This window comes from Eubalaena glacialis, chromosome 6, assembly GCF_028564815.1.
Source record: "Eubalaena glacialis isolate mEubGla1 chromosome 6, mEubGla1.1.hap2.+ XY, whole genome shotgun sequence".
NCBI classification, from domain to species: Eukaryota; Metazoa; Chordata; class Mammalia; order Artiodactyla; family Balaenidae; genus Eubalaena; species Eubalaena glacialis.
In genome coordinates, this window is record NC_083721.1 from 4,528,250 (window position 1) to 4,554,769 (window position 26,520).

The 26,520-nt window shown below is 49.2% G+C and overlaps 1 protein-coding gene across 1 annotated transcript in view; it reads right to left on the reverse strand.

Annotated features, from left to right (window-relative positions):
• BACE2 (beta-secretase 2) overlaps nt 1-11,001 on the reverse strand; it is an 85,530-nt gene extending 74,529 nt beyond the window's left edge. Inside the window, exon 1 of the mRNA XM_061192855.1 lies at nt 10,212-11,001. Within this exon, the coding sequence (XP_061048838.1) occupies nt 10,212-10,511 (300 nt within the window). The 5' untranslated portion in view covers nt 10,512-11,001. The remainder of the gene's footprint in view (nt 1-10,211) is intronic.
• Between the last annotated feature and the right edge of the window lie 15,519 nt (nt 11,002-26,520).

Here is a 26,520-nt window from a genome sequence, read left to right on the forward strand (position 1 = left end):
CCCAGGACAACAGGGCGTGCGTTCGAAGACACAGAGGTGAGCAGGTTCCAAGTGAAGTACCTGCTCAGACGTGGAGAGGAAGGTGAGGACTCCACCCCCACCACCAGCCCAGCCTGAACGGGCACTGCAGCATCTCCTATTTGGGTGAAGCAACCAAGGAGGTGGGGAAATGGAAGTCACCCACGTCCTACAGGGTGAATGAGCCAAAATGTACATACACTTACTGATCAAAGGACAACAAAAAATATTTTATATATTTTTGAAATTTGTGTATGCTGAAGAATTGATGTTATGGAGACTATAAGCAAACTATTAGGTAGTAAATTCTTACGCACACAGGGGAGCCACACTTGGGTGAATGTGGTTATGGATTAGATGACATGTCAGTGTCCCTGGATCAGGAACTTGGCAGTTTTGTGACCTTTGCATCCCTGCTCTTCCACATCACAAGGCGCCAGCCACTCAAAAGGTTTTGAAAATCCTTATGTTCAGAGCATTCGATTTTCAAAGGAGGTTTTGTGGTTGTTTTTAACCTCAAACGAAATCTCTTTGCCCCCCAACCATTTTCTCCCAGTGCTTACACATCACATCTTCCTTTTCCAGAAAAAAGTTCAAAGTACACGCAGCAATGAGAGGCTCGCTCCGGACTGACTCACAGAGGCTTTCGTGAGTTAGATTCTAGAACACTCCAGGAAGTTAGGATTTTAAAGCAGAGCTTTAAAACTCTGCTTTGTGACTCGTGGGCCAAAATGATGCTCTCAAATACATTCAGCAGCAGAGAGTAATCATTCTTTTATTCCTCAAATATTAGCCCAGCCCGGGCCAGCCATGGCTCCAGGCAGGAGGGGTGCCGTGGCCGCAGTACATCGTGCTGATGCCGATAATTCTGTGCCTCTGACCCTAAAGTCTCCTGGGACTCTGCCTGCCAGCTTCTCTTGCCAGCAGCTGCAGGACCACAAACCTGCCCCCGTTAGCCCTCACCCAGGACCAACCAGAGTGGATGGTAAATGTCCAGCTCCTTTGCCCTTCAGTTGGGACAGCTGAGTCTAGGTGACATTCCCTCTCAGAGATCCCAGGGGACTGAGCCCACTGCCCACGCCTGCAACCTCTTCCTCACCCACACTTCCCCTCCCCTCACTGCCCCATCCCCTTCCAAGTGAACTGTCCAACTCACATGCTTGTCTCAGTCTGTTTTTGGGGAAACCCAAACCAAGACACAAGTCTAAGTGGTCTCCTGCACCCCACCTGCCCCGGCACCCCGAGTTTAACTTTCCTTCCTTATTCAGAAACTCTCCCTGACAACCATACTGAACTCCCCTCCCCCAACTCCTCACACCCTGCACACACGTGACCTAGAAGCATGTAGCATAAAGTTTTCACACTTTGCAAGGCCTTGGTTCTAATAAAATCGGACCTCAAAGCACAATTTTAAAGCAGATGAATAAGGAACTGCTCCAAAAGCCGGGCATGGCAGAGCGGCTCCCCGCGGCCCACTGTGCTGGTGCTGTATGCCCTCCTGGTATAGGCTTTGCCTGCCTGGCTTCATCCTGGAACATGGGTCCCCCTTTCTAAAGGGGTCTTTACCCACGCCCATCACCAGGCTGTACTGTCTCTCGGTACCCATCAAAAATTCTGTTTACTTTCTTTACAATCTGTCTTCCCAACAAGCACGCAGGTTCTAGAAAAGCAAGGGCCATCTTCGTCTAGTTGACTGTTGCATCCCTGGGCTTAGGATAGGGCCTGGCATACAGCAGGTGCTTAATAAATACACAGAATGAAGGAGTAAAGCATGCTCATCCTTTGAGTCTAGTTCAAAATTCTTTCACCTCTTTAATCCCCAGTCACTCGAGTTAGAAGTGCCTTACTGCATCTGGCAAGAAGAACCACGGCACTGGAACAAGACAGGATTGCAAAGATCTGGAGACCCACAGGTGTGGGCCTGCTGCCACTCCCCACTGGTGCCCACACAGATGTTTCTGACGGACAGCCTCCTTCCCTGCTCTGGGCAGGATTTCAGATCCCTGGTACTGCTGACATTTGGGAGCAGGTAATCTTTTGTTGGGTGAGGGGCTCTGTCCTGTGCATTGTAGGATGTCAAGCAGCATCCCTGACCTCCACCCACCAGATGCCAGTGGTACCACCCAAACTGTGACACCAAAAATGTCTCCAGAGAGTGCCCAATGTCCCCTGGAGGATACAATTTCCCTGGATCGGGAACCGCTGAGTTAGACTTACTTGCTACCCCTAGGATAAAGCTCTATACCCACCCCCTCTTGAGAGGGCTGAAAGCCGAGAACCCAACACTCACATTTCCTTTTTGCTTTAGTGAAAATGACCACTGTCCCACTAAAGACAGGAGGTGGCAAAACAAATGTAACTGGAACCATTTGTAACAACTTCTAACTTGCACTCCATGAATGCCCTGCTGGTGGCAGCCATCCACAAACAAATGGTTATGTGTCAGCAATAAGGTAACCACAGGATGGGGGAGGAAGCCCTGGAAACTTTGAGATCAGCGCAAACAGAAAACGGGATGTCCGCTGAAGCTAATAATTTAAAATATGGCTCTTGTACGTGTATGTCTTTTAAACTTTCCTTTTCCTAGTAATTCATTTTCATTGATTTATAAACGACTGATAGGGACAGACTGGAAATTTAAAAAGGACACAGTCAGCACAGAGACTTTGAACAGCACGGCCCTAGAGCTCTTGCTCTGGAGAATGCGCACTCCACCTTTCCAACCTGCCAAGTGCAAGGAAGCTTCTGGAACCCAATCTGCTAGAGGTAGAGATTTCCTAAATGGGCAGAGTTAACACTTAATCAGACAACAGCCTTTAGGAAGATGAAAGAACCTACCGATTCCGTTCAGGAAACCACCCAGCAGAGGAGACTCTGGCCTCTTCGTGGCCTCCAAATAGTGTCCAAGGGACGGGGCCAGGCTTGCTGCTTAAGTGGGGGAGGGAGTTGAGAGACGTGATAAAATGCAGATTCTCAGGCCCCGGTGCAGGCTCTCTCGCCCTGTCAGTCTGGCCTGGGTCTTGGGAATCTGTATTTTTAACCAACCCTACAAGGTTTTCTTAGTCCTCCCTGCAGCCAGCTGGTTTGCGGAGCAAGGACTCCAGATCTGCCCTTGGAGCCGGCAGCATCCAGCCTCCCCCGGCTCCCCAGGGCCTGAACCAGATTCTACATCTTAATAGACCCCCCGGGTGACGCACCTGCATGCAGCTGCTGAAAATTAGGGCTATCGGAAGCTCTCACCAACAAAATGGATTATAATCACTGAGTGTCAGAGCTTCTAGGAAGCATCTCAGGTTACCCGGTGAAATCCCCTGTTTACAGATGAGGAAACTGAGGCCCCGAAAGGCTGAAGAACTTGCTCGCCCACATCAATATCTGGCAAGCAGCCCATCTGGGATCAGCACCAGAAACGCCTAATTCCCAAAGGCTGTGACAAACGCGCAGACCTGCCTGCTCCTTGGTGGCTTGTCTGATTGGGGAAAGCTAATGAATTTCCCCAGGAGGCAGCTTGATGTAGCGAAAAGGGCTCTGGATGCCCCTCCGGGGCTTGGAGTCCACGCCCACCTTCACAAAGCAGCAGCTTCCCTTCTGGCAGTGTATCCTGCCTTGAAAGGGGGTCAGACCTGATTATCCCGCCCTCCCTAGGCTACCTGGAAAACTTTTTGATTCAGTGCCTTCCACCCTTTTTCCCCACGGTGCCCCCTTCTGAGGGGGCTGCCTTGTAGGTGGTTCTCTTGGGTTTCTGGCAGGGGGTTTGCAGGGCAGACAAACTGAAGTAGTTCTCAGCCCACTGCCAAGAAGTGCATTTATCCGGCATGGGGCTGGGGAGGGCTGGAGGTGCGCAGGGTCCTTGGGAGGGCCGGGTATAAATCCTCCCCCCGTGTGTCCTCAGTCTAGTGTGAAATGGAGGGAGAGGTTTTCCACTGCCCTTTATGGCTCGCAGGCACGATGAAGCCTGCCCAGGGCATCACCCCTTTACACTGAAGGCAGTCCTCTTCATCTTCCTAAAATGGCAGGGCTGAGACTGTGTGTTTCTAGGTACTGGTATATGATGCGCCGTATAATAAAACTAGGAAACGTCCAACCTGAGACCTGTGCGGGGTAGCAAGCATTAACTCAGAAACAAACCTACGAGTTTTGTTTCCTTCCTGTGGTGATGTCGGCTCTCCAAGAGTCGCTTTACCTCTTTGAGAATTCCAAGAGCAAAAAAGCGACTTTTTTATTGAGTACGATAGGCAAAAAAAATCAAATAGTCCATCTGGGCCAGGAGAGGATGAAGGGGAGCCCCATGAAAGCCAGTCCAACCAGGCATCACACACACATTCTCCACAGCCCGGGAAACTGGCCCAGAATATGGGACACACACCCTAACTCACACCGTACCCCTCAGTATCCATGCACGAGGCACAGAAGCCGAGGTGGGCCGTCCACCTGCCTCACAGGTGGGTTCTGTTTTCCAGGTGGTATCCGTTGTCACTAACAAACAATGAGGTCCACTGTCAACATTCAGCCTGGGCTGGGCAAGCAGAACAGAGTGAGTGCAAGGAGGAACCCGTGACAGATGGCAGGGGAGCCAAGTGTAAGCAGAAGGCCCATTGTTAGTCCTAAAAGGAGGCTCTTAGGCTCGAGGGAGTAGCGCCTCGCTCAGCATCAGACAGGACCCAACGCCTACCCCTGCTGCCCTCTGCTTGGGGCTGGGGCGAGAGTCCGCAGACACCAACCCCCGTCCTCAGCCCAGGTGGACCCTGAATCCAGGGCCAGAGGCTTGACCTGCTCCATTCAGTGTCTGGGATATAAAATAAACCCCAGGGCGTGCTGTCCCACACCCCGAGGAAGGGAAAATGCCGCCTCGAAATTCCTCTCCTCAGGTCTGACACAGCCCACCGTGGAGGAGAAATCCCTCTCGCAATGGCTCACCTTGACCTTTCCCTTTTGGTTTTAGTTAGAACGGGGTCAGCAATCATTCTAGGAGGAAACAGGAAGCCCAGAGGAGGTCAAGCCACCTACCGACAACAAAGGAAGTCAGGCAGAAGTCAAGAAAATGCTGGAGATGCTTGAGGGGAAAAGGCGTGTATTTCATATCAAACAGATTCCATTGAAAAAGGGTGACAGATGCCTTACAAAGTCTTTAAAACATGAAACAAGCTTTCAACATGAGTATTTGTGAGTCATAGGTATTTAAATACCAGTGATCTGAGCTTGTCTAAGTGGGCTTTTCCCAAGTTATGCAATAATTGCAGCAATTCTAGAATGAATGCAACACGACAAAAGACATTTTAAAAATTTAAGTGATTATTCTCTAGTGAGGAAACTGATACCGAAATACAGAAAATAACCCAAACCCTCCCCTCCCCGACCCCCGGCCCTGTCCCCAGCACAATATCTTGTCACAGACTCTGTCGACACAACACCAAAATCACCATGTGCTGCTGCCTTTGATGAAAATTACACTTGAATTCCAAATTAAAATTATCGGCAATTAAAAGATGGGATAGAATGAAAGAAAAAAAATCCACAGAATGATAAACTTAGAATGAACTTGTTATGGGTTGTGTCCCCGGAACCCTGACAAAAAAAAAGGGATGCTGAAGTCCTAAACCCCAGTTCCTGTCTTGATAGATGTATCAAGGCACGATGAGGTCAGAATGGATCAGGACGGGCCCTAATCAAAAGACTGGTGTCCTCATAAGAGGAGGCAAATTTGGACATAGAAACATGGGGTTGCGGGGAGAATGTTACCGAAGACAGAGGAAGAGGTTGGAGGGATGCAGGTAAGAGCCAAGGAACACCAAGGACTGCCTGGAACCATGAGAAGCTGGAAGAAGCAGGAAGGATCCTCCCCGAGAGCCTTCAGAGGGAGCGCAGCCCCACAGACACCTTGGCTTTGGACTCCTGGCCTCCAGAACTGTGACAGAGTATGTTTCTATTGTTTTAAGTCACCTAGTTTGTGGTCATTCATTACATCAGCTGCAGGAAACTAAGAAGAACTTAAAAGATCTTCAACCAATGGGGAAAAGGAAGCATGGGGAGGTTGTCACCTGCCCATCGTCAAGTATGTAATGCCACTAGGATCTGGGACCCTGCAGTGGGTCCAGGACGCTTCCCACTCCCCCCAAGTCATTCACAGATAAATAAAGATGGTTCTTTAAGAAAAAAAGTCACTGCGACTCAAATAGCAGCACGCAGAGCGGTGAAGTGCTTAGACTGTGGACTGGGGCAGACCTGATGGATAAGCCCGCTCAGGCACTCATCAGTGTGACTTGGGACAAATGACTTGGCCTCTCTGAGCCTCAGTTTCCCCATCTGAAAACCAAGTCAAATAACCGTACGTACTTCAGCATGTACATGCTGTTGTGAAGAGAAAATGAAGTGATCCAGGCAAAATGCTTAGCATGGTGTCCAGAACCCGATAAGCCTGAAATCAAGGTTATAGCTATTAATACACAGTTGTTAACGATTTCTCAGACTCTGTCTCTCCAAGCTGTTTGGAGCGGATTCCTTGGCTTGGCCTTTCACAGTCCTCCATAATAAAGCCTTTGATGTTGGATTATTGCTCCAAAGCTCAGGAAGGGCACCTTTCCCCCGAAAGGAGCTAGTGGGAACCGAGCTTTGACTTTCTGGGTCTTTCCATCCCAGTGATCCATTCTTTCTTCATTGCCCTTAGTCGTTTACCATCTCAATTTTTTCCATCAAATTTCTTCTTGCTGCCCCTTTTTCAGCCTCCCCTGCAGTGAGCTTAATGTAATTTGAGGACACTGGGTGGCTTATTCTGAAAAAGACAAACTTTTAAATTGTATATGACAGATACATATCTTCAATCCAAAATCTTCCCGATAACTGTGTACTAAGAAGCAAGTAAGCCCACGTGCCATGATTAAAATGTGAGCCCCCCAAATAATTCGTTAGCTCTTTACATACGTTCCAATGTTTAAATCCGAGACTCATTTTGCTGTCTGTTTTATCTCTATTAGTGGAGATGACAAAACCTTTCAACAGAAACCCCAAAAGACTTTTTGAAGCCATTACCAGGTATATAGCCTCGGACCTTCAGCTTCTTCAGTTGGATTCATTGTGTTAGCGTGGAAGTCTTTTTTAAAAAAAAATAATGGAAATTGCTGTAACTATAATCACTTTAGAACACCATTATTATCATTAATAAGACCAAATTACATGGTTCAAGCAGCTGCTGGTTCTCCGCTGTTAGAGAGAAGTCACATAATGGTATCAGAGCCTCGGCACTCATCTCCATGCCAACGTGAGGCTGCTCACACACGGCCTTCCAGGCGCATGACTGTGATGTCTTGAAGGGTGTCAGGCAGAACGAGGGACCCCCGTTCTTGATTAAAGCATTCAGGGAATGAGCACATTTCCAACAGTTGCCTTTCCCATGGGAGAGCAGGGATGGTGGGGCTCTGGTTCCTGTTGAATCTTCCCACACGTTCTCTCCTATGCACACCTGGATCCAATTATTCATGATGCTGAGCCTTGAGCTTTGCCTGGAAGGAAGGGGACTCGATGGAGGGAACGGCAGGGGCTGGGAGAGTCCAGTTTGTGTCACATGTTAAGTTCCTAATACCTTGGGGTGTACGGTTCAGGGATCTCTGGCTGAAAAGGGTGATAGGAGGCCAAAAACCAAAGAAAAGAAGTCAGAAGGGAGGAAGGGAAGGGACCAGGTATCTGCCAGGTCATTGAGAACTTGGGTTCTAGAGTCCAGCTGCCGGGGTTCAACTCCTAGTGTTTTCCTTTTTTCTTGTCCCGTTGCCCTGGGAAAGTCATTCAACCTCTCCAAGTTTCAGTTGTCCCATCCCCTAAATCGGGGTAAGAACTTGGAGCTGTTGTGAGAATTTCCTGCAATGGCACATGTAAGGCACACGGCACAGTGCTAGCCACAAGGGGAGCCCTCCACACTAGCTATGACTATTATTTAATTTTCAAAAAATTCTTGATTATTTACTGCTTGAATGTACAATTCCATTTTTCTCTCCACCTAAGCAAGTTTTCTTTTAGGCTTCAGAGAATCAGCAGAGAACATATGCATGACTCTTGGCGATTAACAGAGCAGGAAAAAACTTCCTTCAAGTTCAGAAGTCACCCCATGGCTGCCCCCTCTTGCCTGCTGCAAATACCTGGCCGGTGGTCGGAGATGTTTCAGAGGGAGGTAGGCAAGAAATGAATCCTGATGCACTCGTCATTAACACCTAAGAGTTTACAGTAGGCATTTGGAAAGCGCACACATGAATTCTGCTATAAAGCAGCTTATTACTAAATCAGGCCAAGAAGGAGGCACAGAATATTTCACTTCCCGTCAAATGTAAAAATTAAACCTGGATTGTTAAAAACAGCCCTCCCTGGAAACATGCGAATGTGTAACTGAGAACTAACCTTGAATGAACTATTTCCTTGGCCAAGGTAAAGATATCAGCATAAGATACTCAATACATTCTTGTTAATTCATTAAACTTCATTATTTTAGAGTAAAGGTCATTGGATTAATTAATAAAGACAAACTATTATTTAGGAAAGTTGTTTGTTTGTTTTTTTGCAAGCCCAAGAGAAATATTTTCTCGTTCTTCTAGATGCTTTTTTCCCTTCCCCTCTTCTCTGGAGGAAGACAGGCGTCAGGACCCAAACTGCCCAAATTTACTTTACTTTAGTTGAGAGAATTCCCTTCCACTCAAAACATCAAGGCACACATTTCCCAAGTGGTGAATGATTTAAGGCCTGGTTCCAAAAGATTATCCTTAGGCCACAAAAAGAGGTTCATACTATCTCATGAAATCTTGTGAAAAGTGAAATGTACCAGGTTCTCACCAGCAGCCCGTGTTCTCACCAGCAGCCCGTGTTCTCACGTGGTGGCTTTTACCAGCTCCAACCTCTAGTCAAGTTAAGCTTCCTCAGCTGACTCTCTCCCCCCGGCCCTCCCCCTGCTCTCCAGCCACCATCCACCAGAGGAGATGCCTAAGACAGCGCTTAGATGAAAGGCAACTAGAATCAAAGTTTTGAGCCGAAATACATTTTTGAAGGCTTTTCTTTTTTAAACTAATTAAACAAGTATAGAAGTTATTCAGTAGAGTTTCTTTTTTTAAAGAGATTAGCATGGCATGTCTTTCCTCTTAAGAAAGTCTTGAATAATTTAATTAGAATTACACCAAAGTCATGAGTATGTGCTATTTATGGGGGAATCATGGCTGAATTAAAACCCAAATGACAATGTTAAAAATAAAGTATCTTCAGACACCGTATTCAATGGATAAGAGAAACTTGACTTCCACTCACAGATTAGGCAGTTTGTAAGGAGGAGGGAGGCCAAACCAACTCCTGGGATTTTGTTTTTCTTAGGATGACCGGGCCTGGGCACATTTGTTTCTAGCTACAAAAAGTGCTAATAATTGAAAATGAGGGTAAGATCGCTGTTTGATTTTATTTTTATTTTGTCACTGGGAGACCTCTTGGTCCCCGGAAGCCTGGCTCAGCGTTTTTTTTTTTTCCCCCAGTCCCTTTACTGCATTTAACACGTTCCCCACACGTGTGTAGACTCTTCGATCGGCGCAGAGGGGCTGAGCAGCAGGGCCAGCCCGGAGGAAGCTGACCAGCCAACTCCGAGAGAGGAAAGTGGAGCTGGGGAAACGCTGCTCCCTCCGCGGGCAGCCAGCGAGCGAGCCTCCTTGGACAGGGTTGCTTTGAGCTGAGATAAAGCAAGAATCCCTTTGAAAGGGTACTACGCCTTTGGAAGCCGTCCAGAGCCTCCTTAGCGATGAGACAGCGCGGGGGTAGGGGGCGGGAATATTAACGCTAAGTGATTCCCCCGGTAACAGCAGCATCGCTCCCTGGGCCCACCGCTAGGTCTCCTCGCTGAAAAGACGTGTCGCTCGCCAGAAGGCAATCCCATTAGAGGCAAGTTACAGGTCTCTCGCCTCGCAGCCACACGTAGAGGGAGAGCTTAACAAGTTCTGAAGCGCTTGCACACACCCCCGGCTGCGCCCGGGGCAGGACTGCCACCGCTCCGCGCCCCGAGTGCGCGCGCCCCGGCTCCCGGCCCGGAGCCCCTCTGCGTCCCCAAGATCTGCTCTCCGGGGACAGCTGCTGTTTTGGGGGCGACGCTAAGCTGCGTGGAGGCACAGCTGGGCGACCCCAAGAGCCCCCGGCTGCAGGGCGCCCGGTCCGAGCGGGCTGGCGAGCGCGCACCGACCTACCTTCTGCGGGGGCGTCCCGATCAGCATCTCCAGGTAGTAGCCGCGGCCAGAGTCCCCCTGCAGGTTATCCACCATGGCCAAGAAGTTGGCTGCACCCCCGGCGGGCTCCAGGGCGAGCGCCAGGCCGTCCGCGCGGGGCTCGGCGGGGGGTCCGGGCCCAGGGGTGGGCGCCGCCCCGCGGCTGCTGGCCGATGCCACCCGGAGAGGCAGCGTGAAGGGCGCGGGGGCCGGCGCCGGGGCCGCGCGCAGCAGCCACTGGGCCAGCAGCGGCAGCAGCAGCGCCCGGGCCAGCGCGCCCATGCCCGCGGCGGGGCTCGGGGGGCGCGCCTGGCCGGGCCCGTCCCGTCCGTCGACAGCGGCTCAGCGACTCTGCGGCGCGCTGGGCTGCGGGGCAGGGCTGGGCGCGCAGCGGGGCCGGCGGCGGCGGCGGACGGGAGGAGGACCGGGGAGGAGGTGCGGCAGGAGGAGGAGGCGCCGGAGCCGCTCCAGCCCGCGCCAAGTTAAGCAAGTTGGTCGCCGCTGCCCCCTCTGGCGGGCAGCGGCTGCCCCGCAAGGGCCGGGCCCCTCCCCCTCCCCCCTCCCCGGCCAAGGTCAAAGCAAGGCGCGGGGTCCGCCCGGGTCCACCCAGGCCTGCCCTGTTCACCCTCGCTCGTCTCGGGCCGCGCCTCTTCCCCGGGAAACTCGAGTCCCCAGTTTCCTCGGAACGCGCCCCGGCTGCCACGGCCAACGGATGTGACGAGACTCATCGGATACCAGGGGGGAAAGTTTCGGGAACCCTTAAAGGGGCAGCGAGGGCCTGAACTGGCTCCCTGGCCGCGCGCGCCCGGCTGCCCCGCCGGTGCTCCCTGGCCCCCTAGTGGCGGAGACTTCCAGGGGTGACGTGGGGGTCAGCGGGAAGCGTAGGGAAACGCAGAAAAGCCGCGAGCATCTCTAGGAGTGAAAGAGTCTGCGCCTCCCCTCGCCAAGTACGTCCCTGCAGCCCTGCAGCCCCCCCCCCGCCCCGCTGGGGTCCTGCAGCTTCTCGGAGCCTCTTCTGTGCCCACCCCCCTCCGCCCCCGTTCCTGCCCATTCTCCGTCCCCACTTCGGGGGCCCCTGAGTGATTTTGAAGAGGTCTGAGTGGAGGCTGGGAGAGGCAAGGGTTGCGGGAGCCCGGGGAGGACGCGAGAGCCTTGGAGACTTCTCTCTAGAAATCTGGGGGAGGTAGGGGGCTTGGCTGCTGTAGCTGCACCAGCCTCGGTTCTCCCTTTGCGCCTACCGTTTGAGCCGGGGAGGTGGCATCCGCAGCTGGCATTGAGCCTGGGCTTCTCCGCCCCCTGCTCGACCGTAATGCAGATGCGATGCTGCCAGTAGCTGCTCCTTCACCTGCCCCAGGACTCCCTCAGCCCACCCAGCAAGTTGCAGTCATCATCCAAAATCAGGGCCATAGAATTTACAGCTCTGCCTCCATTCCGCTCCCCCCCAACCCCTCCTTCCCACTTCCCCCGGGCTATCCGCGGATTATCTAATTAATACTTGTTTAGCCACAGACACCAAGACCCAGAAATGCGTTCAGTAATGCGAGCCACGAGGGTTATTATTTTATTTTAGATACGAAACGCAGGGGGTACAATTCCATAAGCTAAAGTCCATCGATTTCTACGGAAACAAGGAGTAGAAAACTCTACCTCCTCCAGCTGAATTGCGTTGGCTGTTTTAAAAAAAAAACAAGCCCATCTTCAAACAGCGGGGAGGTTGGAGGAAAGCTTCCCTCCTCCTTGCAGTTTCCAGTTACTTCTACTCAAGATTTGATTTTTATTGCTGTCTTCCCAATTTTAGAATCAGGTCTAGCTCTGCAAGGGACCCTTATGTCAGAGATCTTCAGCTGTATTGATTTTCAGATGGCTTTAACTATAAATCACATTTCCCCAAACTATATCCCAACTTTAACAAATCCCCAGCCACACAAGAGGAAGGCCTGGTTGGGTCCCGTGATATAACCTCAGTTGATATTCCCCATAAATCTGCATAGTTATGCCAGAACTATTACATTCATATATTCACATTTCAAATTCAAGGTTGTAGAAGAAGTGTAATTTTTTTTAAAAATGGTTATTTATACTCCTCAGTGTCCAGTCTTGAGGGGTTTCCGAAGACATCCAGACAGCTCTCAGAAGATTGTAACCTTGTAAAAACCCCATGAAATTTATTAAGGACATTGACATATGGGCTACATGACATATAAGTTGCAACATTAGAGACATTTGCTCTAGTAATTAAACAGCACAAGAGAAGTTTTTAAAAATCCAGTCTAATTAAGGTTTGTCCTTCAGGAAACTCCTGACTCCATCTAGTATGAGTGTTCATGAGCTTTTCATTTTAAGAGGGCTAGTTTAGGTTTGTGAGTAAACAAGTGCAGTAAGGTATAGTCACAGAGAAACTTGTGCAGTTTTAATGGAGGGCAGAGCTGCCGCATCAGAAAATGATGCAGGCAGAAGGGACAGCATCTGATGACCGTACCCTTTGTGGTCTCTGTTTTTATGAATGGTCTTAGAGTTCTTGATCCCTACTCAGAACTACGGTGCTGGCTGGATTTGGGAAACAATCATTTTACCTCCCAGGTGTTTTAACTGAAATCATATGTGGCAGTCTTCCCGTTGGCCGGCTTCGGGTTTCTTTTACAGCATCCTTGAAGGGCTTCTCCAAGAAAGAAGCCACTTTCCATGGTGTTGGTGACTAATGCAGTGGGGAGGGAGGAGGTGACCCCCTCACTCCTTGATAGCAGCCCCGCATCCTCTCCAGACTGGCCCATGCTCCCTCACTGCACCCATAGCCTCCCCCCTCCTCCCCTCCCCCTCCTTCTCCCCCCTTCTCCTCCTCCTCCCCTTCCTCCCTCCAGCCTGAGCACCTCCATTTTCAGCCATACACTCCCTTGGTCCATTCAGGAAAACCAAAGCCCTACAGTGAGATGGGCCCCCCTCCTTGCAAAGAGCAAACACCATCATCGTGTCCCTGGACAGCAGGAGGTGAGGAAGGGTCTCACCCCCCAGCCCAAGGAGCTCACCAGGGATTCCTTCCAGGAATACGAGGCGCGCTTGGCCAGAAAGATTGTCATTGATGCTTATGTTGATGTTCCCTGGCTCTGACGACTAGCTCTGAGTTCCTTTTATACCAGCAGTTCTCAGACTTTTTGGTCTCAGGCCCCCTTTACACTCTTAAAACTTGAGGACCCCCAAAGAGCTTTTTTATGTGGATCATATCTATCAATAGTCAGCAAATGAGGAAATAGAACTGAGACATTTTAACAATGTGTAGTAATTCATGTAAAAATCATAATAACAAACCCATCACACAGCAACATCAATAACATTTTAATGAAAACTAACTTATGAGAAAAATTAGAAGTGACATTATTTTGCATTTTTGCAAATTTCTCTCTGCCTTAATAGGAGGCAGCTGGATTCTCGTATCTGCTTCTACGGTACATTCAGTCTATTACGAAGTCTCTAGAAAATTCTACCTACAGGCAGGAGAGAATGAGCGTGAACAAGGCAAATAACATTTTTGTATTATCATAAAAAGAGTTTTGAGCTAAAGGACCCCCTGAAGGGTCAGACCACACTTTGAGAACTGTTGTTTTGCACTAGCTTTCTTTGGTTTCTATGTTTGCATCTTAAGTCCTTTTCAACATATAAAGAGTCCTTTGTACCAGGCACTGTGTCAACAACTGGGAGGAAAAGGCAAAATAAGAGCTTGTCCTTAAGTTTGCAGACTAGATCGAGGGGCACTTTCCTTTTATCCTAGCGGCGGCCCCCCCACCAGACTTAGCAGGAGGGGGACCCAGGCCACCTGCAGCCCAGAGGAAGCTTGTGGATTTATCTCTTCATTCTCCTGCAGCTTCATTTCCCACCTGCCCCCAGGCTCCTTCTCAGCAACTTATGAAAGTTTAAGTGAAAGGCTCCTCTTCTCTCGCTTTTTAAACCTGTCCTGATCCTGCCCTTCTGCGGCTACTGGTCCTGACGCCCCTCCCACTGAAAATGCTGCCTGCACCCCTCATCCCAACTTCCTCCCCTCCCCCACTCACTCCTCACCTACAACTCTCCGCCCACACATTGACAGGCTCTGTCCCTGTGGACAATTCTCCATCCTTATCCCTACCCACCCCCTTGGCAGCATTGCACACTGGGCTCTTCATCCACGCCTGGCATTTTCAAGCCTGACTCTTCCTGCCTGCGCCTTGAGGCAGGGCTCCAGAATTGCTAGTTTTCAAAGCTTCCAGGAGAATCTGGAATTTGAGCCTGGGAGAAATGAGATAAAATGTCAGATTGAAGAGGCTCAGTGCCCTCATAATCCTGAATTGATTTGGAAATTTCAGTATGCATCCCTGAGGTCTTTCATATTTAAAAAAACGATTCCTTGCTGTGTTGACTGAAAAGACCTAGAAAAAGTGAGCATCCCCAGTGCCTGAATTAGGGTTTCTAAATATCATTTCCCTCTACACCAGGCCTCCTTGGAGAAGGCTGACTCCAGGCTTGGAACAGAAACCCAACAAGATGACCCTGGGACATTTTGTCATACCAGAAAGTAAGGATGTTATCAAAGATTCCTGAGGTCCTATCAAGAGCTGGGGCAGAGCTGCAACAATTTAAACATCATTAAAAGTAGTAATTGCAATGGCTCAGAACACTTCAATTATGTTGAAACTTATTCGTTCATAATGTTCTTTTAAAAAGTCCATTGTTTATCTTTGAAGAATGTTAAGGAACCCAATTCATTGTTTTTAAAAACTGGCAGAGAAAGGAAAAGAATCAAGCATTTATTGTCTTGACTTTCTTGTACAAACCATGCCTCAGTGGAACCAAATAACTGATGAAGGGAAGTTTCTCTTTATAGAAGTATTGCAGCTAATAAGTGAAGGAATGATTGAATTAGACTGTTGTCATTTTGCAGCCCCTAAAGAATTAATGGATCTAGGCACTGAGCATACACAGCTGATAACACCACACAGCATTCTGTACCTCCTGATGGAAGGCCACCATGCTGCCTGTGAAATGTTCTGGTCAAAAAATCAAACCTGAATCTGATTAAGCCTCTAGACCACAGGTTGGCAAACCATATCCTGGGAGCCAGATCTGGCCTGCTGCCTGTTTTGGTAAATAAGTCTTTGTTGAAACACAGCCACACCTATTTGCTGAAGTAGTTGCAACAGAGACTGTATGGCCCTTAAAACCTAAAATATTTACTGCCTAACCCTTTATAGACAAAGTCTGCCAACCCTGCTCTAGATCACAAGAGTCCCAAGACCCTTATCAATCAACTGCAATTTAGGGACTTTATTTGGATCCTGATTTGAACATATTGAAAAAGTTGCATATGAGACAGAGACGTTTGAACACTAGTTGGATGATGTTGTGGAATTATTAACATTTTAGATGTAATAATGGCGTTGAGTGTGTGTGTGTGTGTGTGGAGAGTTCTCATCTAGTGGGGGCATATGCTGCAGTGTTTACGAATGAAATGAGGTTTGTTTCAAAATAATATGGGTTGGTGGGGAAAGTACCAGGCAGGGTTCTCAGTGAAATAGATAATCCTAATAACTAACCCTATCCACAGGCATCATTATTATTCCCATTTTACAGATGACAACCGAGGCACAGATTCAAAATCTGAGTTCTGATTTCAGATCCTGTGCTCTTCGTCACGGGGCTTGGGCCACCCCTTTGATGTGGATTTTCTGAAGATCACAGGATGGTCGAGCTGGGAAGGACCTCCAGAGGAACACCTGCCGGGGAGAGCCTACCAACAGCGTCCATGGATCCACATCGCTCCTTTAAAAGACATATGTTGAGTGCCCCTCTGTGTCAGATGCCACGTTACAGCCAGAGCCACATGGACCAATAAGACCAGACAGCCCCTTCCATCAGAGACCACAGACAGACTGTAAATGTACTTCTTTTTTGGAGACACCACTCCAGCTTCTGGGTGGAGGAGAGTTGGGGGCGGTGAGCCTGGAGACGGAGACCAATTTGGAGGTCATGGCAGGAGTCCATGAGGATGATGGCAATGGGCACTGAAAAGGAGAGTTTAGCGTTTCATGTTGAGAAGTTAAATCTGCGCAACGTAGGGAAGAAGGATGATAGGGCTCACGTTAAGACACAGTATAGAGACATCTGTGTTATCATTGCTTCTGTCTGCCCGTGGCTGGTGCCCGTCAACCTTCAGAGCTGAGCCACAAATCCCATCTCACCTTGATCCTCAGACAGTGGGAGGCGTGGGTGGCGGATGTCCCTGTTTATGAGGGGACGTTGAGGGACAGGAGCACTGAGCTCCCACCACATCCTGGACACTCTTAGCTCTAACTCACATCCTCTGACTTATTCTCCGAGGTGGGCATCCTGTGCTCAGGCCATGGAGGAGGGCACCCAGGCAGAGTCGAAGGTCAGCCTGAGATCACGGCCAGTAGATAGCCAACCTGATATGAACCCGGTCCATAAACTGCCCAAGCCTGTGTTCTTTTTCCTAAACCACGTTGCCGTCTTTATTTTTTTTAATTTTATTGAAGTATAATTGATTTACAAGGTTGTGTTAATTTCTGCTGTACAGCAAAGTGATTCAGTTATACATATATATACATTTTTTAAAAATATTCTTTTCCATTATGGTTTATCACAGGATATTGAATATAGTTCCCTGTGCTCTACAGTAGGCCCTGGTTGTTTATCCATTCTATATATACTAGTTTGCATCTGCTAATCCCAAACTCCCAATCCTTCCCTCCCCCTCTCCCTTCCCCTTGGTGACCACAAGTGTGTTCTCTATGTCTGTGAGCCTGTTTCTGTTTTGTAGATATGCTCATTTGTGTCATATTTTACATTCCACATATAAGTGATATCATACGGTATTTGTTTTTCTCTTTCTGACTTACTTCGCTTAGTATGATAATCTCTAGGTCCCTCCATGTTGCTGCAAATGTCATTATTTTATACATTGTCTTCTTAAAATGACTCATCAGGCAGATCTTGGGACACAGGGAAGTAAGGGCTCACTTCCGACTTCCTTATACCAACCTTCCCTCATGCATTTAAAACAGGTCATGGCTTTACAGAAAGCCATGTACACTTTCAGGAACACATCACGTGGATAAATAAGGCCCATCAGTATTATATTACATCAGCTGGGTTCCACCTAGGCAAGGCTCTACCTACCTAGAAAGGTAGGCTGCCAAACTCGTGGAGGTTTCCAAATGTTTGTCCACCGCCAGCCCTGCTCTTTGAACGAGTGCGGAGGTAACAGCCAAAGGAAGGCACAAAGACTCTGAGCCCAGAGACCTGGGATCAACTTCTGCCACAGACCACTGGAACGTCCTCAGACAACTTTCTTCTGCTCTCTGAGCCTTGGTTTCTAAGGAAACACCCTCCTCCAGGGGCGTGTTTTCATCGAATCAGCATGAATGGCGCCCCCTGGAGTTGTGTATCGGTATGGTTTTGCTTGCTTTATTAGGCTCCCTTGATTCTCTTTGTTCACATTGTAACTGCTCCAAAGCCAGGATGCAGATGCTAGTCACCTGAGAAGGCATGCATTTGGTTATGATTCCTGTGCCATGAGTGGAAACCACTGTCCTTGGCATTTCAGTTGCCAAACCACTTAAGGATCATTTGAGAAAGGTGTATGAGTCTTGGGATTGTCTAAAACTTTCTGCTGTTAACGTCCAGAAAGCCCAGCATAAGTGCTTGCAAAAAGGTGTCAGGGGCTGGGGGATTCCTGGGGACCACAGTAGGAAACCCCTGTGGTGGCAGGATAATGGTCCCCTAAAGATGTCCATGTCCTTGTCCCTGGAACCTGTGAATAAGTTACCTTATATGACAGAAGGGACTTTGCAAACCTGATTAAATTAAGGCCCTTGAGCTTGGGGGAACAGCCTGGATTATCCCAATTTCCTAGCTGTGGTCAGAGGGAGCCATGATTACAGAAGAACTGTCAGAAAGATGCAATGTTGCTAGCTTCGAAGAGGGAGGAGGGGGGGGCCACAAGCCAAGGAATTCAGGTGACTTGAGAAAGTTGTAAAGGCAAGGAAATAGTCTCCTTCAGAGGCACCAGAAAGGAAAGCAGCCCTGTTGGCACTTTGATTTTAGCCCAGTGAGATCCAAGTCAGACTCTGTGACCTTTAGAAGTTTAAGATAATAAAATTCATGCTGTTTTAAGCCACCAAGTTTGTGGTCATTTGTTACAGCAGCAATAGGAAACTAACACACCACTCTTAGGAAACTGTATCACTTCATACTTTAATGGCACAGAGATTGATATTGTAGGGAAAAACACAGATATTGAAGACTGTGAGTCCAAAAAGGATTCAGGAGAGTTGGCTGGAGTATGAAAAATTTTAAGAATAACTTACCAGCTTATTTCACCTATATTTTATGTCTACACAGCAATACCTAAATTGGGCCGAAAACCTCTTTTCTAGGCATTAAACAAAATACCTAAGTGCTAAGAAAGTATCGTATAATGATTTAACGGTAACATTTTTTTTTCTCAGTGGTGCATGAAACAGTGGTTCTTTCCGCTGAGGTGTACATCTTACTATGATTAGAGTTGGTGAAATTGACAACACTTGTGGAAGTCTTTGCTACATAGTAGCCACTCAAGAGATGCTGTACCTTTCCGGAAAATGTTGTCTTGGATTTCAAGACTCGGTCCCCTTGGCTGTGTATATCTGGGATTTGGGGGAGTGCCCATCTTCACTGTCATCCTTACTGTCACTCGGCTCTAGGGTGTGGTTGGGATGCCCTCTCTCCCCCTCTGCAACTTCGATGCTCTTTCCCATTGCACTAGGAACGGTTTCCATTTCTCATTCAAGAGACCGGGACTCATTTGGTTATGATGGCACAGGTGAGAGGGTGGAATCTTCGCCGCATTCAGCGAAGCTCTGGAGTTCAGAGGTCCTTCAAGTTCGGTGACTTTTACATCATCGTAATTAATTAGTATTCGTGCCAATGCAGGCAGAGTCCTTGAGTGGTGAAATCAGAAGTGGGTTGCCGGCCACAGACCGACTCATTCTCTGCACGAACGTCTTTAATGTGCTATTTTACTTCGGTCACCGTCTGAAAGACTTAGTCGCTTCCCTTTCCTGGTAGAAGTCTGGAGGAAGACAAATTCAAGCTAGCGCCTGCAAAAGCATCTGTTTTGACAGGGGCCATTTAGAGAATGGGGCTGTCTTTTATGTGGATTTATGAGTTTGTGGGAGGAAAAAAGTAAAAGCATGAAGAAGGGAGGGAGTGAAGGAGAAAGAATAAGGAAGAAAGGGCAGGAGAAAATGTGAGTCAAACTGCAGTGGGTGTGGGGAACGGCTGGGAACCGCATCATCTACCCCCTCCCCCTCCCAGCAGATTCCCATGCCCAGTGGAGTTTCAGAGCCCCTGGCTGGTCCAGTTTAAATCAGATCAGCTTCATCTCACACAGGAGAAAAAAGCAACATGGGCCCCCAGAAACCACCCTCTCTCAAGCTCAGGGCACAGAATGCCATCCCTACTGCCCTCCCCCGCAAGCTCAGGGTGCAGCAGCCCATGTGAGACATCGGGGTGGGGCTGGAGGAGTGAAGGCAAAGGACCCCAAGAGGCAAATAATCAGAAAGGCCCTTCGTCTCCAAAAAGCAGCTAACCCTGGCACTTGACCTCAGATTGCCCCCATGGGTGGCCTGCTGTGCGATGTGGGACATCTGGTCTGGCAAGGTCCTAGCAGACAGTGGGGACCCAGAGGGCAGTGCTGCATTTCCTTGTAGGATGCCATTGTCAAAGGTGGGAGCAGGGCTCCAGGCAGCAGTGGAATGCCCAAGCATGCCCGGCTCCTGCCCTGAGCTCCCGGGCCCTTGTCTTGACACTGCAGAGACACCAATAAAATCCCACCAGCAGAGACGCTGGAAATGGGGTGGGCAAACCCAGAGCAGTTATGGGAGAACTCATTAAAAATCTCAGAAATTCCACCAGAGCGTCACATACAGGGTGACTGTCCAGCTGTGGCCTGCAGACTCAAGGACCCCCTAGGCACTGCCCATCCCCCATCCCCGGCTCAAAATGGCACCATCCCCTGCACCCTGGTTCTTAGGTCTGGGCACCTGCGCCCATCCTGCCCCTGCTCCATCCCCAAGAGGAAGCACATCAGCTGACACCCGGCCCCCATCCCATTCTCTCCTCTTCCAAGGACTCCCACTAAACTGGCTACAGAGAGCCCGCACTACTACCAAGATTCATCAGTCTTAGCTTTTACTTCCCAATACGTGCAGACAGTGAGAAGTTCCCAGACACACGAGGAGAGCCAGCAGCTGAAGGGGAGCCACTGATCGGAGGGGGCAGTGGAGAACTTAACACAGAATTCTAAGACTTTTTCCTGAGGAAAATTTCAGGAGCTATTCTAAGAAGGAAATAAGAGCTTTTACTGTTAAAAAAAAAAAAAAATGCAAGTGGAGCTCAAAAAAGAATTCTTGGAGATAAAAACATAATTTTTGAGAATAAAAGAAAAACTCATAGAGGCAGTACACGGCAAAAGGGGCAGAGCTGAAATCTGAGGTGTAAATGAACAGCTCAATGTAGGTCAGGGAATGGTTGGCAGCCCCAGAGTAAAGAGATCAAGAGGTGGGGACCACGAAAGGATAGATTTATGGGGAAGGGGATCTAGGGGACTTTTACCTTCATGTCACAAGTTTCAGGAAGGTAGAACTGAAATGATGGAGGAGAAGCAAAGACCAAAGATACAAACATTCCTTGAGCTAAAGACATCAGATCAAAAATCCTCACCAAATACTGGGTGCAGTTATTGAAAAGGACACTCAGGAATTTCAATGATAAAGAGGAAATTGTTTAAACTGTGTGTCTGGCTGGCAGGGGAGTGTCTCCAGAAGACTGAATGGCGGTAGAACAACCAATCCGAGGTGCACGGGGCTGGTCCCAGCGTGAGCAGCTTTGGCAGGAAAGAGCTCTCTGCTCCAGGCCCCTCTGTCTTGTCACTAACCGTAAACTAGGCACCCCCATACTCTACTCATCTTAGACTGGAGCACACTTTTCAAATCTTTTGCTCACGCAATAGTTTGCCTAACTTTTGGATTCTTTCTGGAGATCAGAGGAGTAGAAATGAAGAATAAGTAATTAACAGATGGCCAGATCTCTTCCCTAGCTTCCCCTTCAGTAGTCTCACGAACAAACTGTAGGAACAAGATAGCATCTAAAGAAAGACCACAAGGAGTCAACAAGCCTGCACACAGTGGGGGGTGGCGATCACTCTGACCCCCCATCTCAATGATTAACTGAGATTTCTTCCGTTTCCCCCACCCCCCGCTTTTTAATTAATTAATTAATTTATTTATTTATTTTTGGCTGTGTTGGGTCTTCGTTGCTGCGCGCAGGCTTTTCTCTAGTTGCGGTGAATGGGGTCTACTCTTCACTGAGGTGCGCTGGCTTCTCATTGCGGTGGCTTCTCTTGTTGCGGAGCACGGGCTCTAGGCACGTGGGCTTCAGTAGTCGTGGCACACGGGCTTCAGTAGTTGTGGCTCACGGGCTTAGTTGCTCCGCGGCATGTGGGATCTTCCCGGACCAGGGCTCGAACCCGTGTCCCCTGCATTGGCAGGCGGATTCTTAACCACTGTGCCACCAGGGCAGCCCCCCAACCCCATCCCGCTTTTTTAAAAGATTTTTTTCTGATGTGGACCATTCTTTAAAGTCTTTATTGAATTTGTTACAATACTGCTTCTGTTTTATGTTTTGGTGTTTTGGCCACGAGGCATGTGGGATCTTAGCTCCCCGACCAGGGGTCAAACCCGCACCCCCTGCATTGGAAGGCAAAGTCTTAACCACTGGACCACCAGGGAAGTCCCCCCTTGTTTCCCTTTAAAAGCTTTCATGGCCGAGCAGAATCTTCGGGGGTGCTTTTTGGGAGACACTGAGTCTACCGTCCCCCCAGATTGCTGTCTTTCTGATTAAAAGCAAGCTTCCTTTCTACCTACCTTTGCCTCTCTCGAGGATTGATGTTTGAGTGGTAAGCAGCGGGACCTGTCGGTAACACCAGGATTCTCTTTCCTTTGGGAGGGAGCGGGGAGTGTGGTGTGCCTTCCTGTGCCACTTCTGAAAAAGATCCTACTCGTGAAATACATCAACCAAACGGAAAAAAATGAATTAGAAGGAGGAATTCAAGAAAAGGAAGGCGCAGTGTATAAGAGACAGTGACCAGTGATACAGTAAAACTCAGAGCTGAATCTGAACAGCTGTTGAGAATAGGACTGAAAGGCTTAACGCAATTGTTGAGGAAGGATTCTTGAAGCAGAGGAGGCAGGATGTGAAAAAATAAAACCGCTCAACAACCGAGAACCCAGTGTCCTGATTATTTCGCCAAGCTCTTTCATTTAGGCGGGGAGGGGTAGGGCGGGGATGAGGGGGAAGGGGTCTAGCCTGGGTTAGGGTGGGGATGGTGGGAGGGGGTGTGGGAAGGGTTACCTGAGGAGAGAGGGGAGATGCCCCGGGTCCCACAACAAGGACTGAATCCTGACTCAGGATTCTCTACTGTGTCCCATCTTCACACTGCCTTACCTTCCTTATCTGTAAAATGGGAGAGAAAACCCACTTCACCGGAGACGATGAAATTAGTACATAACAAATGCCAATCACTTCATCCAGAGCTAGCACATTTTAATTGCTTGATAGTCACTAGCTTTTATTTTAATGAATAACAATGATTATTATTATTGATGTGATAGAAATATACAGGTTCAACCATGTTTAAACATTTTTTTTTTTAATTTAAAAACGTAGAACTTCATTTATGCCATTATAAAAACTTACCAGAAACCCTTTCAACGTATACTCTGGGTTTGGAATATTGACACTCCTGCCATGGTGACAAACCTGTGCCCCACGGCGTCCTGTGGAGGAAATCCCTTTCTTTTTTTTTTTTTTAATTTTATTTATTTATTTATTTATGGCTGTGTTGGGTCTTCGTTTCTGTGCGAGGGCTTTCTCTAGTTGCGGCAAGTGGGGGCCACTCTTCATCGCGGTGCGCGGGCCTCTCACTGTCGCGGCCTCTCTTGTTGCGGAGGACAGGCTCCAGACGCGCAGGCTCAGTGATTGTGGCTCACGGGCCTAGCTGCTCCGCAGCATGTGGGATCTTCCCAGACCAGGGCTCGAACCCGTGTCCCCTGCATTGGCAGGCAGATTCTCAACCACTGCGCCACCAGGGAAGCCCGGAAATCCCTTTCTAAAGACCTGGGGCAGGCGGGTGTGGTGCCCTGTCCCTGAGTGAGCCAGGCAGGTGGACCCGGCCAGGCTGACTGGCTTGGGTTGGGTCTGGAGGATGGAGTTTGTTTGCTTTTTTCTGGGAAGTTGGGGCCTCTCCCCCTCACGTGGCTGGGGGCCAAGCCTATAGCCAACAAGAAAGCACCTGAAAAAGAAAGTCACAAGAGACTTCTGCCTCCCGGCAAAAAGCAGGATGTGGACCTGTGTACAGAGTGAGATGGTAACTATTCATTTTTCAACCACAAGAATAGGATTTGAATCACAAGCCAACAGTGCACTCAGGAGCTCCCTTCAGCCAGCCAAACTCCTGCAAAGGGCCTTACTTCCCTGCATGAAGAGGAGAAAAGGTCAAGAGCGACCTCTCCCACACACCTGGGGGCCAGGTGTTCTCACCCGGGTTACCCTCCCCGTAAGAGTCACTCACGGGTTTAGGTCAGGGAGGGTGGATCCAGAGCTGTCAGTACTGGACTTCGGGGCTTCCTGGGGGCTTGGGGGATGAGGACCTCTGGCGAAACTTATCTTCTTGGGAAGTGTTTAAAGCCAGACAATCACCATTATAATAGTTACTATTCATCAGCCGCCATATGCCAGGCTCTTACACACTTTATCTCATTGAATCCTTAAGCAACAGTGGGCAGTGAACATTATCACCCCCGGTTTACAGGTGAGGCAATGGAGACCCCGACAAGTTAAGGAACTTGCCACATGGCAGGTGGAGAGGATGTTGGCCCCCAGGCTGGAGTAACAGATTCACTGCATAGCTTCAGGAAGAATTTGAGGGCAATATATTTCCTTAGGCTTTTCTTTCATCAATACTTGTAGATTAGTTCCATCTGAGTGAAGCTTTTATTTAGTTTTGAAAGAAACTACTCTTAACGCATCTGTAGTTTATCAGGGTGTCGTGGAGCCAAGCTCTCCCCACCTCCACCCCGTGAAATGGAAGCAACCTTGCCTTATCGGGTCTTGAAGGCTGGTGGCTTTCTATTTACGAATGAGGGTGGTGAACTTGCCTTTCTGCTTGGGGATGTGATGGCTGCAACGGTTTTCTTTTTCGAGCTCTTTGTGATAACCTTGGGCTGGGGCATTTTGTACTCGAAGCTCAGGGCTAAATAAATAAGCTCCTATCCTTGAGTCTTGTTTTCACCACATTGGACATTGAACTTGATGGAGTCCCTTGATGAAAACCAAGCATGAACCCTAGGGACGATCTTGCACAACCCAGGAAGGACAATCAAGGGTATGAAAATGATCTTTGGCTCCGAGCCCCAGCAGGGAGTTGGTGAGTTCTCAGGTCCCATCTGACCTGGGCCCTCAGAAGCGTTTGATTCAGGGCTGACCTTTCCACCTTCACTCTTTTTTCTACTGATCTCTCTGCCATCTCTCCCCTGCTTTTCCTCTATTCTCCCTGTTCTCTCCTTCTCAAGTTCTGGTTCCTCCCTCCCCAACCCTTTAGTGTTGGAGATCCGGGGTACCGTCCTTGGTCCACTCCTGTGCCCTTGGGGTCTCACCCAGATCGTGGCTTGAAATATCACATCAGTTTTCAGAACCAGCTCAGCTCTCTCCTTGACTCCCAACACTAGGGTCCTAGAGCCTCTGCCTCCTTGACAATCCACTGGGATTTTTAATAGACATCCCAAGTTCAACATGATCAAAACGAACTTCTGCTTTATCACCCTTCCCCTCCACCCCTCCCCCAAACCGTCTGCATGCTGTGTTCTCCACCTCAGTTAATATCCCACCCGTTCTTCTAGTTGTTCAGAACACAAATTCAGGAGACACCCTTGATTTTTCTTTCCCTCACACCCCATGTGCACGCATCAGGAATCATCTGGCTCCACCTTCAAAATTTATGAGAAACTGACCACCCACTTCGCATTCCTCCACTTCTCCCTGGTCTGGGCCACCATCATCTCCCACCTGCCCTAGCCTCCCAGCTGGTCTCCTGGCTGTCACACCTGTCCTCGTAGTCTGTTCTCTGCCCAGCTGCCACAGTGACCTTGTTAAAATATGTCACATCGTGTCACTCCTCTGTTCAAACCTCTGCAATGGTTTCCAGGGGCTCACGTCTTGCAGTTGACTTGTGAGGCCCTCTGGCGAGGCCCCTCCTCCTGGAAGCCTCGGGGCATCCAGCCTCATTGCTGTTCCAGGGAATGCTCAGATGTGCTGCACCCTTAGGGCTCTTTGTTGCCTGTTCCTTCTGGAGTGTTCTCCCTCTGGACAGCTTCACACTGCACGCCCTCACTTCCTTCAAGCTCTTGCTCAGAGGCTACCTCTCTATTCCCAGTCACAACCAGCCCCTTCTCCCCAGACTGGCCCAGGTGCTCCCTGACCCTTGCCTGCCTCTACTTTTTTGTCTTCCAGCCTTCCTTTCTTTTCCCTCCCTCCCCTCCATCCCTCCTTCAGTTCCCTCCTCCCTTCCTTCCTCCCTCCCTCCCTTCCTTCCTTCCTGCCTTCCTCCTTCTTTCTCTCTTCCCATAGCACTTGTCACTTTATAACAAACCAGACAAATGAATCACTCATTCTGTTTGCTCTTTACTGCTCACTGTCTATCTCCCTGCGTACCCCCCTCCCACCGCTCATAAACTCCACATGGGCAGCAATCTTTGCCTATTTTGTTTGTTAACACATCTCAAATGCCTAGGACAGAGGTTGGCATGCTGTAAGTACTCAGTGCATATTTGCGGGAGGAAGGAAGGAAGGAAGGAAGGGAGGGAGGGAGGGAGGGAGGAAAGAAGGAAGGAGGGAAGGAAGGGAGGGAGGGAGGGAGGAAGGAAGGAAGGAGGGAAGGAAAGAATTGAAGGAGTCCCACGATTGCCCCCAGGGCCCCTCTTCCTTCCTAGAGTCCCAGCATGTCCTACAGCCTGGGTAGCCCTTAAAAATTCTCCTGGCTGATGTGGTTCCTGCCGCCGTGGGCTGCACTCGGGGCACTGCTGGGGTCACCTCTGCTCTGCTGGCCACTCTCCAGTGATATTGCTCTCGTGAGTGGGAGGCTGTGTTAGTTCTTAGTTGAGCTGAATTGTCTACTAAGCTATGAAAATGGCGGTGCCTTGGGCCCGAG